Source organism: Blennius ocellaris (assembly GCF_963422515.1).
Source record: "Blennius ocellaris genome assembly, chromosome: 17".
NCBI classification, from domain to species: domain Eukaryota; kingdom Metazoa; phylum Chordata; class Actinopteri; order Blenniiformes; family Blenniidae; genus Blennius; species Blennius ocellaris.
In genome coordinates, this window is record NC_137666.1 from 5,316,680 (window position 1) to 5,334,469 (window position 17,790).

Genomic DNA, 17,790 nt, shown 5'->3' on the forward strand with positions numbered 1-17,790 from the left:
TGAAATATCTACATAATTATTAACTCCCTGTGTTGATGCAATAGTGACTTTGGCCACAGAATTACTGTCCTTTCTCTGGGTGTATGTGTCAGACAGTCGCTCTGAAACTGCGCTGATGATGGACGACAAGGCACAGAAACTCAACTTGAAGCGGGACGTGGGGCTGGTGGGAGCCGTGTCCCTTATCGGTGGAACTATGATCGGCTCGGGAATCTTCATGTCCCCGCAGACCGTGCTCAGCACTGTCGGCAGCCCCGGAGCCAGCCTGGTCGTGTGGGCCTGCGCCGGACTTCTGGTGATCCTTGCGTCTTTCTGCTATGCCGAGCTGGGAACGGTGATCCGAGAATCGGGTGGAGAGTACATCTACATCTTCAGAACGTTCGGGCCAATCCCCGCCTTCATGCTGATCTTCAGTTCTGTGCTGTTCATTCGACCTGCTGGAATTGTGGGAATCTCTCTCAGCTTTTCCCAGTACGTCGTGGCTCCCTTCTATCAAGACTGTCCGCCTCCAGTGGTGCTGGTGAAGTGTGTGGCTGCAGCCGCCATCCTGACACTCGCCATCGTAAATTGTCTGAACGTTCGCTTCGCCATGTCAGTCCAGGTGTTTTTTATGGTGGCCAAGGTTCTGGCCCTGGTAGTCATCATAACGGGAGGTGTGGTCATGCTCATCAGAGGCCACACTGAAAGCTTCGAAGACTCTTTTGAAAACACAAATGTGGGTGTCAGTGCCATTGGCATCGCTTTTTATCAGGGGCTTTGGTCATATGATGGCTGGAACAATCTCAATTATGTGACTGAAGAGTTGAAGCGCCCAGAGGTAAGTGGGAGTTTGTTTTTTTAAGTTATTGTACTATGATTATGTCATTCTAAACACAGTTTAAAGACCTAAATGTTGGTTAAATATAATGACCACTTCACCTTGCATACTTAAAAGATTATCCAGGAAAGTGCATCACCAAGCTGCTGAAGCCCAACTGCGGCTTTACTGGCATCGGCCCCTGAAAGATAGATAAGATAGATAAGATAGATATCTATGTTACACCCCAGTGTGGAAGCGACTGTAGCACAACATAAAATTGCCATCACTCCACTGGTCCAAACAGCTGCAACAAACTAGTTCTCAGTGCAAAGTGTATTTACAAGGTGCTGTGGTGTTCAACAGTTAAATTAGGAATCATGAACAAATTACTCTGTGAGCTCCACTCTTAAAAAAACAAACAAATGAAAAATCACCCTATTCTATCAGCCTAACAAACAAATTGAAAACAAGCACAAAGTCTTTCCTTCCTACCTATAATAATCAATAGAATACAATAGAGATTTATTTATTCCACATGTGGGAAATTCACATGTTACAGTAGCAGCCATAAGATAAATAAAAATATACAATATAAACAGAATGTACATATTAAAAATGGTACGGTAGAGAGTGTGGGGGAGGTCAGTGTAATAAATAACCTAAAATTGACCGAGGTTTAAAATACAACACTGAAAAAAGGAAAAAGTGACCTGTGCAAAAGTGATTCAGTCATTATTGATTGAAGATAAACTGCAGTGAGTCCAGGTTATTGTTGGCTCAGGCTGGTGTTATACAGCCTGATGGCAACAAGAGAAAAGATTTAACTCAAAAGTTACAGCTCACTCCTACAAAAGCACACACTGCACTGTGGCTGTTTGGCAGAATGGAAGATTGCTCTGCCCCTCTGATCCAAGGTCTGCCACAGGGTGATGTCATCCTTCCTCCTTTTGAACCTGGGAACTTCCTGAGTTTGGCCAATCAGGTCGTTGGGATGGCACAGCGCTATTTACATAGTTGAATGGCGGGGAGAATGCCACAGAACACAGAAAATACACACACACACACACACACACACACACACACACACAGATACGACCGCAGTCGTAACAACACTGATAATTTGGCCTCAGTCGTAAACTGTTGGCTGCTAACATGTCATGGTCACAACACGGTCTTGCCACTCCCACCGTGGTTGTGTAAAAAGCCAACTTGACCTCATGTTTTTTGACAATGTTACTCAACACGTAGCAGTTGAAATCCACTGAGATCTCAGCATGCTCGGCGCCCAGTTTGAGTCCGGCGGCCGCAGCTCTACGGCCATGGAAAGTGACAAACAGAGAGTCAACCTGAAGAGGGAGGTGGGACTCATAGCAGCTATCTCGTTCATCGGAGGAACCATGATGGGATCTGGCATATTCATTTCTCCTCAGTATGTCTTATCCGCCAGCGGCAGCCCTGGAGCCAGCCTTCTGATATGGGCCAGCTGTGGGTTGCTGGCCATGCTTGGAGGACTCTGCTACGCCGAGCTAGGCACTGTTATCCCGGAGTCTGGAGCCGAGTACATTTACATGCTGCGGACAACAAAGGCAGCGATAGCATTCATGTATGTGTTCAGCTTCGTCATGGTCATGAGGCCTGCCAGTGCTACAGGAATCGCTCTAAGTTTCGCCGAATATGTCGTGGCCCCCTTTTACGACGGCTGCCCAGTCCCACCGCTGGTTCTAAAATGCGTTGCTGCAGGAGGCATCTTGGTGCTGGCCTTGGTCAACTCTCTGAGCGTTCGCGTGGCAACCGCCATCCAGGTCGTTACCATGGTAGTCAAACTGCTCGCCATGGGAGTGATCGCACTGGGAGGCATTGTGATGCTCTTTCAGGGCAGCACAGCAAACTTTCAAAACGCATTTGAGGGATCAAATGCTGATGTCGGCTCAATTGGAATTGCTTTCTATCAGGGATTGTGGTCCTACGATGGCTGGAACACTTTGAATTTTTTAACTGAAGAGCTGAAGCATCCAGAAGTAAGATTTTTCATTGCAACTATACATAGATTATACAAATGTGATTCCTATTTCTGACTGAGAATCAACTATTTTAACACCCATCCCCAATCATGATGGTGAAAACGGTGGCTTTTGGAGTGATTTACGTTAGTTTGAGGTTGAAAATTAAGAAAATCTCCACATATGAATCAAATGAATCAAGTCTATGTTCACATACTAAATATCACTGACACCATGTTGACACTGCTGAATATCTGAAAACGTACTATGTGAGTCAACTTGACATTTAATCAGACCTTGTGAACATAAGCTTGTTAACTGTCTGTAGATAACAGCTGCGAACAAGAAGACCTTCTAATGGGAAGAAAATAAAAAAGACTAAGCTCTAATCTAAAAAATAATACTTGGTTTGAGTCAAATCAAATGTGACTTTCTATATTCATTTACAAGGAAGGATTTAACTTTTCTGTAAAAACGGTTGCTTTTATTATTTTATTCTCTCCTCTGAACCTATAAAGGCAGTTTAGCAGAGTTGATGTTTCATTCAGGTAACACATTAATCTATCTTTATATCAGGTTGGGCGTTATTGTTACTTTGACAAGCATAGCTCATGCAGCTTATAGTCTTAGTATTTGTTTATGTACTTTGTAGTCTGCTTGATAAAGCTTCTGTGCCTTCATCATTGTCTCTCTTAAGTTTTGTGACCGTGGATAAAAAGGAACCTGAAGCGGGAAATCAGTTTGATTGGCGACATTGCTCTGATATCTGGAACCATGATTGGATCTTGTATTTTCATGTCGCCACAGTCCTACGTATTATAAAGAGACAGGCCATCGGCCTGAGACCATGTTGACTGTGGATACATTGGAATAGATGACGGCAGAGTGGATAACTGCCCGTTTGAAACCAATGAACTTACTGTGTCATATTCAGAAAATAACAGCAGACCATCAAACATTCATCTTGAAATCTGCAGATAAAAGTTGTGATAAGATGTTGAAAATGGAACTGTTTACAACTATTAAAAAAAGACCTTCCAATACAGAAAAGTCAAAGTTGACAAAAGTCTGTTCATGTCTGCGCTCAATGCTTGGTTGATCCTTCTGCAGGCATCATTGCAGTGAGGCGTGGAGGTGATCCTGCAGCTCGGGTTGTTTTGAAGATGGCTGTCAGCTCGTCTCGGTTGCATCCAGAAGGTGGCATCTTTTATTTGATAACAACCCACAAAGTAGCTGCAGAGTTGAGTTGGCCCAGTGTCAGGAAAGCACAATCATTGGTGCACAGATTTATTGGGCAACTAAATGAAAAAGAAATCTTGGATTTTAAAGTCCATCTTTCAACCCAAAAAGGATCAGGTCATCTTTCCTGACACGTGCTCATACCAAAATCCCACCTGCTTCACACTTCAGTGTGGGTTTTTCAGAACTCTTTAACAGTTAATGTTTTTTGTAATATCTTACAATATCTTTGCAATTTCAAGTGTACTGCATCTCTGGAAGATTTTTGTGTTTTCTTACGCTTTTGTGACATTTTAGAATGAGTCAAATCTCCTTCGGTCAATCTGAGGAAAAGAATCTGCCGAATAAGTATGCAGATCTTTATCTAGTGTGTTCGTGTCCCTCGGACAAACCCTCCATTACACAAATCTGCATTACCTGATAATAGTTTCACTGAAAAATGTTTAATGAGTCTCTACAGATTATCTGATCAGTTCTTGTGTTGAGTATGGAGTGTGTTTAGAAGCCCTGCGGGACCCAGGATATTCCTGCCCTCTGTTTATCTGGCTTAGAGTGTAGTCAATTTTGACAGACTATAATTTTATTGAGCAATCGCATTACCTTTAAAAAAGATAAGGTACCAAGGCAAACTGGTCCTGCATGTAAAGGACATTACATTGGCAATACTGTGATCACAGTTTTTGTGTATGCTTAGATACTGAAAATCTAACAGTTCATTCGAACCAGGAAATTCTGACCGTTCATTCCATGATAATGTTGTTATGCTATCAGCCTGACGTATGATGGTAAAACAAAAGAGCAAGAACTCACCTACTCCGGATAACAACATACACACATACAGCTTTCATGACACATGTTGATTAAAGACGTTTCATTTTGGTTGGCAACAGACGCTATGACCAAATTGACCAATCGCGCTGAAGCCCAACCAATTGTCGGGGTGTGGCCCCCACCCAGAAGAAGAATGTTGAACCATGCAAGTTGGACACTGCTCGTACTCCTGCGTGATACACGTTCAGGTCCATTGCAAATGGCCATCTTTACTTTCTTCGCTAAATAATTAGTAAAACGTATCTTGCTGTTTTGAGACTATTTTTTTAAACAACCAAGTATAGAATCAAAGGACCGGGAGGAACCAGCAGGCTTAAGTCTGGGTTCCAACAAACGTGACGACTAAAACATCTACCTAATTATTAACTCCCTCAGTTGACGTAACAGTGAGTTTGGCCACAGAATTACTGTCCTTTCTCTGGGCGTATGTGTCAGACAGTCGCTCTGAAACTGCGCTGATGATGACGACAAGGCACAGAAACTCAACTTGAAGCGGGACGTGGGGCTGGTGGGAGCCGTGTCCCTTATCGGTGGAACTATGATCGGCTCGGGAATCTTCATGTCCCCGCAGACCGTGCTCAACTCTATTGGCAGCCCCGGAGCCAGCCTGGTCGTGTGGGCCTGCGCCGGACTTCTGGTGATCCTTGCGTCTGTCTGCCATGTCGAGCTGGGAACGGTGATCCAAGAATCGGGTGGAGAGTACATCTACATCTTCAGAACTTTCGGTCCAATCCCTGCCTTCATACTGATCTTCAGTTCTGTGGTGTTCACTCGACCTGCTGCAATTGTGGGAATCTCTCTCAGCTTTTCCCAGTACGTCGTGGCTCCCTTCTATCAAGACTGTCCGCCTCCAGTGGTGCTGGTGAAGTGTGTGGCTGCAGCCGCCATCCTGACACTCACCATCGTGAATTGTCTGAACGTTCGCTTCGCCATGTCAGTCCAGGTCTTTTTAATGATTGCCAAGGTTCTGGCCCTGGTAGTCATCATAACGGGAGGTGTGGTCATGCTCATCAGAGGCCACACTGAAAGCTTCGAAGACTCTTTTGAAAACACAAATGTGGGTGTCAATGCCATTGGCATCGCTTTTTATCAGGGGCTTTGGTCCTATGATGGCTGGAACAATCTCAATTACGTGACTGAAGAGTTGAAGCGCCCAGAGGTAGGTGGGAGTTGTTGTTTTTCTTAGTTATTGCACTATGATTATGTCATTCTAACCACTGTTTAGAGACCTAAATGTCGGCTAAACATAATGACTACTTCACCTTGCATACTTAAAAGATTATCCAGGAAGGTGCATCACCAAGCTGCTGAAGCCCAACTGCAGCTTTCCTGGCATCGGCCCCTTAAAGGACACTGATAATTTGGCCTCAGTCATAAACTGATGGCTGCTAACATGTCATGGTCACAACACGGTCTTGCCACTCCCCCCCCCCCCCCCCCCCCCCCCCCCGTGGTTGTATAAAAGGCCATTTGACCTCATGTTTTTTGACAATGTTACTCAACACGTAGCAGTTGAAATCCACCGAGATCTCAGCATGCTCGGCGCCCAGTTTGAGTCCGGCAGCCGCAGCTCGACGGTCATGGAAAGTGACAAACAGAGAGTCAACCTGAAGAGGGAGGTGGGACTCATAGCAGCTATCTCGTTCATCGGAGGAACCATGATGGGATCTGGCATATTCATTTCTCCTCAGTATGTCTTATCCGCCAGCGGCAGCCCTGGAGCCAGCCTTCTGATATGGGCCAGCTGTGGGTTGCTGGCCATGCTTGGAGGACTCTGCTACGCCGAGCTAGGCACTGTTATCCCGGAGTCTGGAGCCGAGTACATTTACATGCTGCGGACAACAAAGGCAGCGATAGCATTCATGTATGTGTTCAGCTTCGTCATGGTCATGAGGCCTGCCAGTGCTACAGGAATCGCTTTAAGTTTTGCCGAATATGTCGTGGCCCCCTTTTACGACGGCTGCCCAGTCCCATCGCTGGTACTAAAATGCGTTGCTGCAGGAGGCATCTTGGTGCTGGCCTTGGTCAACTCTCTGAGCGTTCGCGTGGCAACCGCCATCCAGGTCATTACCATGGTAGTCAAACTGCTCGCCATGGGAGTGATCGTACTGGGAGGCATCGTGATGGTCTTTCAGGGCAGTACGGCAAACTTTCAAAATGCATTTGAGGGATCGAATGCTGATGTCGGCTCAATTGGAATTGCTTTCTATCAGGGATTGTGGTCCTACGATGGCTGGAACACTTTGAATTTTTTAACTGAAGAGCTGAAGCATCCAGAAGTAAGATTACAAATGTGATTCCTATTTCTGAGTGAAATGAGAGTCAACTATTTTAACACCCATCCCCAATCAAGATGGTGAAAACGGTGGCTTTTGCAGTGATTTACATTAGTTTGAGGTTGAAAATTAAGAAAATCTCCACATATAGATGCAAATGAATCAAGTCTATGTTCACATACTAAATATCACTGAGAGCATGTTGACACTGCTGAATATCTGAAAATGCACTACGTGAGTCAACTTGACGTTTAATCAGACCTTGTGAACATAAGCTTGTTAACTGTCTGTAGATAACAGCTGCGAACAAGAAGACCTTCTAATGGGAAAAAAATATAAAAGACTAAGCTCTAATCTAAAAAATAATACTTGGTTTGAGTCAAATCAAGTGTGACTTTCTATATTCATTTACAAGGAAGGATTTAACTTTTCTGTAAAAGTGGTTACTTAAATTTTTTATTCTCTCCTCTGAACCTATAAAGGCAGTTTAGCAGAGTTGATGTTTCATTCAGGTAACACATTCATCTATCTTTATATAAGGTTGGGCGTTATTGTTACTTTGATAAGCACAGCTTGTGTAGCTTATAGTCTCAGTATTTGTTTGAGTCCTTCACAGTCTACTTGATAAAGCTCTTGCGCCTTCATCATTGTCTCTCTTACGTTTTGTGACCATGGATAAAAAGGAAACCGAAGCCTTGAACCTGAAGCGGGAAATCAGTTTGATTGGCGGCATTGCTCTGATATCTGGGACCATGATTGGATCTGGTATTTTCATGTCGCCACAATTTGTTCTGTCCTACGTGGGAAGTCCTGGAGCCAGCCTTCTGTTTTGGACTTTCTCAGGAGTCGTGTCCATGTTGGCCGCTCTCTCTTATGCCGAGCTTGGCACAATCATCCCCGAATCCGGTGGGGACTTCATCTACATACTGAGAATCTACGGTCCATGCCCTGCTTTCTTTGCGGCGTTCACTTTCGTGCTGGTTGTAAAGCCTCTCGGTGCTGCAGGGATGGCCATTAGCATCGCAGAATATGTCGCAGCACCGTTTTACTCCGAATGCACACCTCCTCCAGTGGTAGTTAAATGTGCTGCAGCTTTCACCCTCCTGCTTGTCTCCATCATCAATGTCTTGAATGTGCGACTTGCAATCAGAATTCAGGTGATCTTCTTGGTGGCCAAAGTGTTGGCACTGATACTCATTGTCGTTGGGGGATTGGTGAAGATGACACAGAGCACAGCTATGATAGTGGAGAACTTGAAAGTTGAGAATGCTTTTACTGGCACTTCTTTCTCTTTGAGCACATTTGGAATGGCTTTCTTTCAAGGACTCTGGTCCTATAGTGGCTGGTACAACTTGAACAACGTGATTGAGGAACTGAAAAGACCTGAGGTAAGGATCTGAATTGTACATAAGAAGGAAATAATACTGTTTACTTCCACTCTACTTGTTTGGCCGCTCTAGTGAATTCTTTAGTTCTGGTGGGTTCCAATGTCTTGGCTTTTGAGCTCTTGTAGTGTTTCAGATCATTTGTGAAGACATCATTTCTGTTCTTGCCCTTCCTTACCCAAGCTGAGTAGTTATGGGGTTAAGCACCTACGGTGGGATACGAACCAGCCAATCTCCACTTGTAATCTTTCTTACAAGCGTACCCGGCAAAAAAAAAAAAATTATCTGACGAAATTGAGGATTTCATAGATGATTAAATATAGAAAGGATCCTTGGAATAAAAGAAAATCATTGACCAGTGTACACTTAAAAGCAACCCTGCAACAACAAAGGTTTGCCTGTTGACCCCAGGTAATCAGTAGTGGATTGTGTGCCGAGATTGTTTTCAGGTGTCACGGAGACACTAAGACTTCAAGGATTGTATATTTTTATCCCTTAGTTGGTCACATGGCTTCATTTAAAAAAAAACTAAAGTTCAACTGATCCAATATATCACAACAAAAAGTATTCAAAATAGACTTTTGGATCAGTATCCTGAGTTTTATCTTCACTGCCATAAGCTGTGGTAGATTAGAGAAGCATTTCGCTGGTTGTAAACCCACTTCTGACAAACCAATCTTGATCCCTGAGAAAGGTGCTTGACCTCCAACAGTTCCTTTGTCGCTGCACTGCAGCAGCAAACTGATCATATACCAGTTTTCCACTGAAAAGATTTGGCATTAGATGCATTTTTTGATGTGGTGATTTGCCCAAGCAACAACGTGAAAGAAATAGTTTATTCATGTACACTGAACAAAAATATTAATTCAACACTTTTGTTTTTGCTTCCATCTTTCCATGAGCTGAATTCAAAGATGTAAGACTTTTTCTATGTATGCAAAAGGCCTATTTCTCTCAAATCCTGTTGACAGATTTTTCTAAATCTGTGCTGGTGAGCAGAGATAATCCAATCCACCTCATAGGTGCGGCATATCAAGATGCTGATTAGACGGCATGATTATTGCCCAGCTGTGCCTTAAGGTGGATAAAATAAAAGGCTACTCTGAAATGTACAGTTTTGCTTTGGGGGGGTGTCAGGGGGAGTCATACTGACTCGTTTACTTTCAATTTATATTGTAAAGTATGCTTGAGGTCCTATATGTGCACGTCTTCCATGCCAGACCAAAGTCAAGTGACTGTACTGATAGCCATTGCAGTTGCAGAATAAATGTCAAAGTTTGGAAAAAGAATGAAAAAGTTCCACATCAAGGATATATTGTACACTCATTTTTTTAATAATAGTCTTCAAAAGACCGGATTCTACAAAGAACTTTTCAATGCAATACTCTATTAAAGAATAAACCAGATAAGGACAACTTCTCTATTCAACAGGAAGAATTCATTTGCAGAAGCAAGCTCACAGGTGGCGGCTTTTTGCTGTTCCAGTTGGGGTTAAGCTGAAGAAAATGGATGGGACAGAGACAGAGAGCAACAAGCAAACAGACATAAATCCACTCGCTGGAGGCCTAATGGGGTCAACAGGGTCAGACCATGAAATTCCAGACAGTCCTCAGACAGTCCTCAGACAGTGGAACTCCATGTTTAACTTTAGTCTACACTGAAGAGTCATTAGTTTAGCGCTCTACCTTTAATCCTGATGATGTTTTTCCACCTCTGAGTGCTACTCTTTTGTTTACAGGGCTAAAAGTTAAACCCGCATCAACATTACAAATTCTCCTCCTGCAAATTCGTTGCCCAGCTCATGAAGCAATATGCGTTTTTTGTTTGTTTTCTTTGCACAGGTGAACCTTCCCCGTGCAGTTGTGATCGCCATTTCTCTGGTGACGGGCCTGTATCTGCTGGTGAATGTGAGCTATCTGACCGTGATGACGCCCAGAGAGCTCATGTCCTCCACGGCAGTAGCAGTTACCTGGGGGTAAGAAAATGCCTCACCTTGATGCCCACACACATTTGCTACTATTTATTATGCTGCTATCAAATGTTTATTCTTAGACATTTAATTAAGCTCTTCCGTCATCTTCGGGGAAATAGCAGAATTAGGCCTGTAGCATTTATGGTCATGCAACTGATCACTGCAGATCACTCATGTGTGTCTTTTTTATAGACCAGCTGCCCCTTTTCTGCAGACTTCCTATTACAACACTGTCACACATTTTGGAGATATATTCCTTTAAAAAAAAAAATTATTCTGCTCATTGTAAATCATCAGCTTAGATTTTATTTAAAAAAAAATTTTCTAAACTAGGAATAAGGTGTTAGGCAGTTGGGGCTGGATCATGTCCCTGGCCGCGGCCTTGTCTGCGTTCGGTTCACTGAATGGAACGTTCTTCAGCGGGGGGCGAGTGTGCTTTGTTGCTGCCAGGGAAGGACACATGGTAACCATCTTTCAACTTTCTAAAAAAAAAAAAAGGCTGACAATCATTTGAAATGACGCTGCAGGGCCGTCTCTCATTCCTCTGTTTGTTCTGTAGCCAGATATTCTCTCCATGGCTCACGTCCACAGGCTGACGCCGTCCCCCGCCCTGATCTTCACCACCATGGTGTCTTTGATTGTGCTGATCCCCGGAGACTTCCAGAGCATCGTCAACTACTTCAGGTAACACTTGAAGGTGTGGTCCTGCTCTGCGGAGTGCAGTCGTCTGTGTTTTTCTCACTTTTTTTTTTTTTTTTCTGTTGTCAGTTTCACTGCCTGGTTTTTCTATGGCATCACCTTGTCTGGACTGATCTACCTCAAAATCAAGAAGCCGGAGCTTCCAAGGCCCTACAAGGTAAGTGTCAAGCACCCCCCACCCCCTCCCCCTCCAGATTTGATCTTATCTTTACCTCACTATCATTTCTACCTATTCCTCTCTCCACAGGTTCCCATTATAATCCCCATTTTGGTCCTGATTGCTGCAGTCTTCCTTGTGCTGGCGCCTATCATCGACAGTCCTCAGATTGAATACCTCTATGTGACTTTATTCGTCTTAAGCGGGGTGATTATCTACATCCCCTTCATACATTACAAAGTCTGCCCAGGACTGTTAAACAAGGTGACAATGTTTCTCCAGCTATTTTTGGAGGTCGCCCCAACAGAAAAAAACTTGTGAATGCCAACTCGCCTGAAAATTTTGTTTCCAACTGCAATGTGCATGAATGTAACCATAAACAGCCAGTGAAATAACTTCCACAAAGCAGGGAGAAGTTGCTATTTTTTATTTTTTTTTGCACTGCTTGCAATATGTTTTGCACTGTTTGATTTCCTGTCATTTTGTCAAACATGAACTTTAGCTCTAAGAAGAGCTATGATTCGTCTCCCTATAATACTCTGCCTTGTGACTTTTACACTGCTTTCATGTGCCTATGAGTGTTTGTTGACAAAATAACAAATTCTTCAATTTACCGTTGCTAAAAGAAATGTGGCATTGTCTTCTTGGGGGACTTCTGCAAGATTACGCTAACTTTAAAGTGCAATATGCAGTTTACTTTTGGTATCTAACTAATCTGATTATTATGATTTGAAGAAGCAATCACTCTGTCCTCTCAAAAATCGACTCCATGTTGTAGATGTATTGATTTCTGCATTGTAAACGTTTCCCGGGGTGACAGCATGACAATTAACGCCATTGTTAAGGGCGGGATCCTAAGCTGACCTCAGTGCTGTCCAACATATTAGTAGAGAGGGAATGTACTGTGACGAACACACAGCTTTACCTTTGATTACAGGAAATGAATGTTGGTGGGGTGCTATAGATGATTGCACAGTCGATTGCATTTGTCTTCACTGAAATCTGAATTCCAACTTCTGGTATTTTATATTTATTCTGAATAAAATGTGTTTATGAGAATTGCAACTCTTGTGGTTTGTTGACATTTTTGCACATTTCTTTTTTTTTGGACTACTAGTTTGCATTGGATTTTTATTCCTCAGCCAGTGGGAACAAAATCTCGATGAGTTGATGTTTCATTCAGTCTTGTGATTTGGTAGTTGGTAGTTGAATGTGCTGCAGCTTTCACCCTCCTGCTTGCCTCCATCGTCAATGTCTTGAACGTGGGATACAGTGGGATGCGAACCAGCTGATGTCCAGTTATAAGCTTACTTACAAGTGTACTAGCAGAAGGATCATCTGACTGGAAGCCGATCATTCAATGTGGAAAGGATCCACGGTACAAAAGAAAATCATTGACCAGTGGACACCTACTATCAACACTCCAACAGCCAAAGTTTGCCTGTTTAAATGCCAAACTTTGCGGCGTGGTCGCGGCCATGCCGTCGGGATTCTACAAAGGATTTTAGGAGCTTTTGCTCATCAATACCCTTTCTATCCAAAGAAATACATTTGAGGTCAATTGGAATTACCCTAGGATGAGTACGCTCCAGAAACTTTGTAAACCTGGGCCAAAATGGGCCAGAATTCATAGCGTTCTTTAAAATGGCCGACTTGTTGGGCTTTTAGACGTGTACATCAGACTTTTCTGTGCGTCTTGAGGCGTTACACGTGCGCACCACATTTTTTAGCTCTCGGTGAAACGGGATACCGGGATTTGATCTTCTAAATGTAGTCAGTTTGTAAGTTGAGCCATTTTGCCAGTCACGTGTATTTTATCTTATCTTTGCCTCACTATCATTTCTACAGATTCCTCTCTCCACAGGTTCCCATTATCATTCCCATTTTAGCCCTGATTGCTGCAGTCTTCCTTGTGCTGGCTCCCATCATCGACAGTCCTTGGATTGAATACCTTAATGTCACTTGTCAATAAAGGAAAATGTACCATCAACTCTAAGCTGACTTAACAAATGTAACTAGAAAAGCTATGTAAACACAATCCTGGAATACAAAAAAATAGGGAAGGTGCTTGGATACATTTCCTGGGGGAGGATTTTCTCGCTTGTCTGCTGTGTCCCCCACTTCCTGGTTCGTCTTTGCCAGTTGGAAGAAAATCCCCATCCTTGTAGTATTGCTACTTCACCCACAGGACATGCAAAACACGTCTCGAGGTTCCAAAATGCAAATAAGAGATTTCAGTGCACAAAAAAAAGTGTTTTTATTAACCAGCAGCGCACTGTACCACACAAGGGATCCGTCAGGAATAAAATCACATGAAAACACCCCTTTTGTATCTTCTATTTAATCAAATCAAACAAATGAGTGGCTTATTTTCTTTAAAAAGTTTATTAAATAGTTTTTACCCAACGAATAGATCAAGCAATACAGGGCTTTTCATGGCAATTGCTTTAAGAGGCATCCTACCTGGACAAAGGAGAATATGAGAAGACAGGGCTGTTTCATAGTGCAAGTTTCACAAGACAAATGATTGCTGAAGACAAAACATGGCAAGGAGGAGGGCGAGAGAGAATATATAACCAACTTTTTTTATGCATAGTCAGGTCAAATTTCTCTTTAACTGGAGATCAGGGGAGCTTTTATCATGTATAAGATTCCCATTCTCAACAGGAATGTGACATGTCGTTTTACATCTCATTTGAAAATGTGTTCACTGAACGATTAATGGCCTTAATATAAACTGGATCCAAAATACTGTGTGTGTGAAAGAAGAGTCCTTCTGTCAAAACCCAGTTGGGGCGTCACTCTGATCCAGTCTTTTTCTCTGTGCCATTTGAAGCCTTTGCCTGGCTTCCTGATCCGTCCTCGCAGCTTCGCTCTCCCGTCTCGCTCCCGCCCCCCGGTAACGACCGCTGGTGCAGCTTATGGAGCCACTCTGCGTTCACGTACGCGTCCTCCGCCCCCTCGCAACACCTCATCCAGGACTGAGGGACGGCCTCCATGCCGTAGTGGGCGCCGGCGATGGCCCCGGCCATGCAGGCTATGGTGTCCGTGTCTCCTCCCAGAGCCAGACAGTATGCTATTGTCCTCTTCAGGCCGTCGTAGTTCTTCGGTAGGCATTCCCGCGGCTGCAGGCAGTGGAGGACGCAGAAGATGGCCGTGGGGACAGAGTGGAGCGCAGCAATGCCGTTACCTGGAGGAAAAGACGAGGCGCGTTGAATGGTGAGAAAAATGAGGACAGATTGGGCGTATGAGGTGGGGCAAGACGACAACACGCCACGAGATTTCTGTTGCTGCTTCTTCTTTTTGTCCACAGTTCATTAATCTGTTCACATCAAGAAGTGATTGCATTCACATCATAGATCCGCACGGGGCTCGGCGAAACTACCCTAACACAGCGATGTGCGCAATGTCTTTACTTTATGATCCGACTCTAAAATAATGAGATTATTTTACAGAGAATGCACAATGCAGTTTCATCAGAAAAAGTACTAAAACACCCATTAAAAACGATCATCTCACATCAGTAGGCTTTATATGGTTCGTACATGCATAACAGATTCCAGGGTTACAGGTGTTGCACGCATGACAAATACATGTGCGTGAATGAAAAGTGAGGTATAAGCGAATCGAGTTCCTCTTTTTCTGCAGAGTACAAACAAAACTCTGGGACTTGTGGAGTTATGATTTTCTGTGTATGACAAAAAAAAGGCAAATGGAAGATGGAAGAAAAAGGGGGGGGGGGGGGGGGGTAATACTGACCGAGTTCAGAGATGACCTCCTCAATGCTGACTTTGCTCCTGTCCATCAGGTCTCTGACTCTGTGAAGACGCTCACAGAACGGCTTATCTGCTTCTTTTAGGCTGCGAGATAAAGGAAAACAAAACTCAGATCCTATCTTTCACTTTCTCGGCTGCTCAAAGTGGTCCATCGGTGATGCGCTGCTCACCTCCTGGCATCGCTGAGGGACTCCTCGTCGGCCTCCACCTCCTCCATCTCCGCGATGAGTCTGCTGATGAACTTCTCGGGTCGATCCAACGCCCCTTGCAGAGAGTGGTGCACAGCAAGTGCCTGCAAGATTGCCCCGTTGTAGCCCAGAGAGCAGGAGTGCGTCAGCATGGCTCCCAGACGGGCAAACTAGGACAAGAAAACAAGTCTTTGTAATGAATGGTGGCACATTTAAACTGATATTGCAATAAATATTTAATTTTGAACCGACATAAAAGCAAAATCAACAGCAAAACAAGCAACTGATTGGTCAAACATGCCCGTCGTGCCCAGCCTGAACCCAACAACTCACCTTTCTGACATCACTCGGATCAGGAAAAGCCAGAGAGAAGGGGGACGCCCTCATGGCCCCTCCGTTCCCAAAGGAGCCTCGACCATTGAACTGGTCCCGGGCCGGCTTATAGACGTCACTCAGCTGAGGGGACGAGAGCTTTTTCAACACCTGGATCACGCCGGAGCCGTAACCACGACCCGGTGACGCGCTGTACTCTTTCGCAAACCTGGACCGGAAAGAAAAACGTGGGTTTGGATATCTGTTCACGCGTTTGGAAGAGAAAAAAAAACTAAAGGGGGGCAAAAAAAGCAGGAGGTCGAGTGTCACTCGGTTCTAACCTGCGAGCCATGTCCTGCTCGTCAAAGCCGGCCCGGGTGAGGAGAGACTGAACCACACATCGCGCCATCGCTGTATCGTCACTGTAATCGAGGACAGCTAACAGACACAGAGTGCACTTCAGCTCAAACACCTGGTATCACACACACGTCATGTTTCCTTGGCAGATGAAGTTTGCTTTGTGAATATGGACTCAGGGAAGGACGCAAAGTAAATGAATGCCTGTCATAGTAACACTGTTTTACGCCATTTCCGATCGCAGTACTTGGGGGTTTCTTCCTTCTGCACAACTTCACACATCGGTGTCGCGTGACATGGAAGCAATCAGCCTCTGGCCGCTATTCTGGATTGTGAGTGAAGTGTGTCACATCTTCCAGTCTGTTGGCTAATCCCAGGCTCAGTGCTAGCACTGAGAGAAAAACAGGGCTGAGGAGTTGTTGTTTTTTAACTGTGTTGACTGGTGGATAGTCCTGCTGGAAGATTAAATCCCCTACTCCATGCAGCTCCCCAGGAAAAAAAAGTAACATGAAGGGCCCAATGAAACCCAGTGGAGCAGCAGCTGCAGACGACATGGCAGCACAACTCCTCATTCACTCTTGGTTTGAAGTGGAGCGAAAGTGTGTGCAGCTATGCCCATGATGATGCGACTCTACTGCCAGTCCACTCCTTGTGAAGCTCCTCGAGTTCAGTGAGAGTGGACTTTGCCCGACACTCCTTTCCAGGCTGCAAGACCTTTTCATCAAACACTTTTGTCCTTCCAGTCAACTTTCCATGAACGGCAAACAGTCTAATATTTTAACACACCTTAAATCTGTCTTTTTTTATTATCATTATTTACTTTTAGGTCATAGGTATTTGTGTCAGTGGTGGCCTGGAGGCTAAAGTTTTCAAGTTCAAATCCCAGAGTGGACAGGTCACCACTGTGGTTCCCTGATCGAGCCCACCACATCCTAGAAATAAAATGATTAAATGTCTTGAATTTCCTCAAGGGGATAACCAAGCATGAATAGTGTATTACATTGAACTTTACACCTACAACCGAGTTTTCACGCAATCAGTTGGAAACCAGCTGCATGTTCGGTATCAAATGGCAGTGGATATCAATTAGTTTTTTTTAATAATTTTCTACTCTTCAATGATGCAATAGTACAGCTGCCAAGTGGAACCAATACACGTGTGCAATATTATCCTGCTAAACCAGGAACGATGGTGAAGATACTTCAGTATTACATGCATTTGCAGGAAAACAATCAAACCTCGGTAGTTAAACGCCCTTGACGGGGAGCAGAGTTCCGGCTGTGCACATTTAGACGACACGGCCATCAAAATAACACAGTGCAAATCGCAGCCCCTCGCTCCTCTCACCGTTCCCTTTGGTCTCGTCGTCCAGGCTGTTGAGATGCTGCAGCACACTCTCCATGGGAACCTCCTCCGCTCCTTCAAACTCCCCGCCGACGCAGTCCCCGAGCACGGCGGCCACCAGCGCTCCCCTGAACCGGGACAAAGACGCCGGGCCCCCCGCCGCTGCGGCCGCTCTGGCCGCGGTCACTGCCATTCAAGCCTGCGGAGAGAAAACGAGTCTGCTGGTCCGCCGACCGGGAACGATCAGACGGCTTGGAGGGGGTGAAGGTGGGAGGCAGGTGACAATCACAACAAACGACGGTCGCACTCCGCCCCAGAGCTGCTTCCTGGAGCCGTCCGGATGCCCGTCTAACCCCCCGCCGAAAGGCTCTACCGTCACACATAGAGCTATGACTGTAGTAAAAATTTCGTATGAGACCGTGGCAGAGACCATAGATATGGGAAGAGACGGAGCG

At 44.6% G+C, this 17,790-nt stretch overlaps 2 protein-coding genes across 2 annotated transcripts; one reads left to right on the forward strand and one right to left on the reverse strand.

The window, feature by feature from the left end:
• Nucleotides 1-115: 115 nt before the first annotated feature.
• LOC308142796 (b(0,+)-type amino acid transporter 1) lies at nucleotides 116-11,679 on the forward strand (the record flags this gene model as incomplete). Its single annotated transcript, XM_080513377.1, has 6 exons — nucleotides 116-817; nucleotides 10,372-10,505; nucleotides 10,836-10,965; nucleotides 11,062-11,186; nucleotides 11,271-11,358; nucleotides 11,449-11,679. 6 exons carry the CDS (start codon nucleotides 116-118, stop codon nucleotides 11,677-11,679), a joined length of 1,410 nt encoding a protein of 469 aa, XP_080369503.1.
• A 2,036-nt stretch (nucleotides 11,680-13,715) lies between these two features.
• adprs (ADP-ribosylserine hydrolase) lies at nucleotides 13,716-17,676 on the reverse strand. Its single transcript, XM_080512305.1, has 6 exons — nucleotides 17,339-17,676; nucleotides 15,976-16,072; nucleotides 15,656-15,863; nucleotides 15,305-15,492; nucleotides 15,118-15,218; nucleotides 13,716-14,548 (listed from the first exon to the last, which is right to left on the reverse strand). Exons 1-6 carry the CDS (start codon nucleotides 17,526-17,528, stop codon nucleotides 14,157-14,159), a joined length of 1,176 nt encoding a protein of 391 aa, XP_080368431.1. The 5' UTR covers nucleotides 17,529-17,676; the 3' UTR covers nucleotides 13,716-14,156.
• Nucleotides 17,677-17,790: the final 114 nt, after the last annotated feature.

What these genes read in the sequence shown, in the direction of transcription:
- adprs (XM_080512305.1), bottom strand. Translation starts at nt 17,528, where the DNA reads ATGGCAGTGACCGCGGCCAGAGCGGCCGCAGCGGCGGGGGGCCCGGCG. An exon ending in CGACGAGACCAAAGGGAACG is followed by an intron (nt 16,073 to 17,338) that starts GTGAGAGGAGCG and finishes TGTGTCTGTTAG; the next exon opens with CTGTCCTCGATTACAGTGAC. An exon ending in GGAGGTCATCTCTGAACTCG is followed by an intron (nt 14,549 to 15,117) that starts GTCAGTATTACC and finishes CTTTTCCTCCAG; the next exon opens with GTAACGGCATTGCTGCGCTC.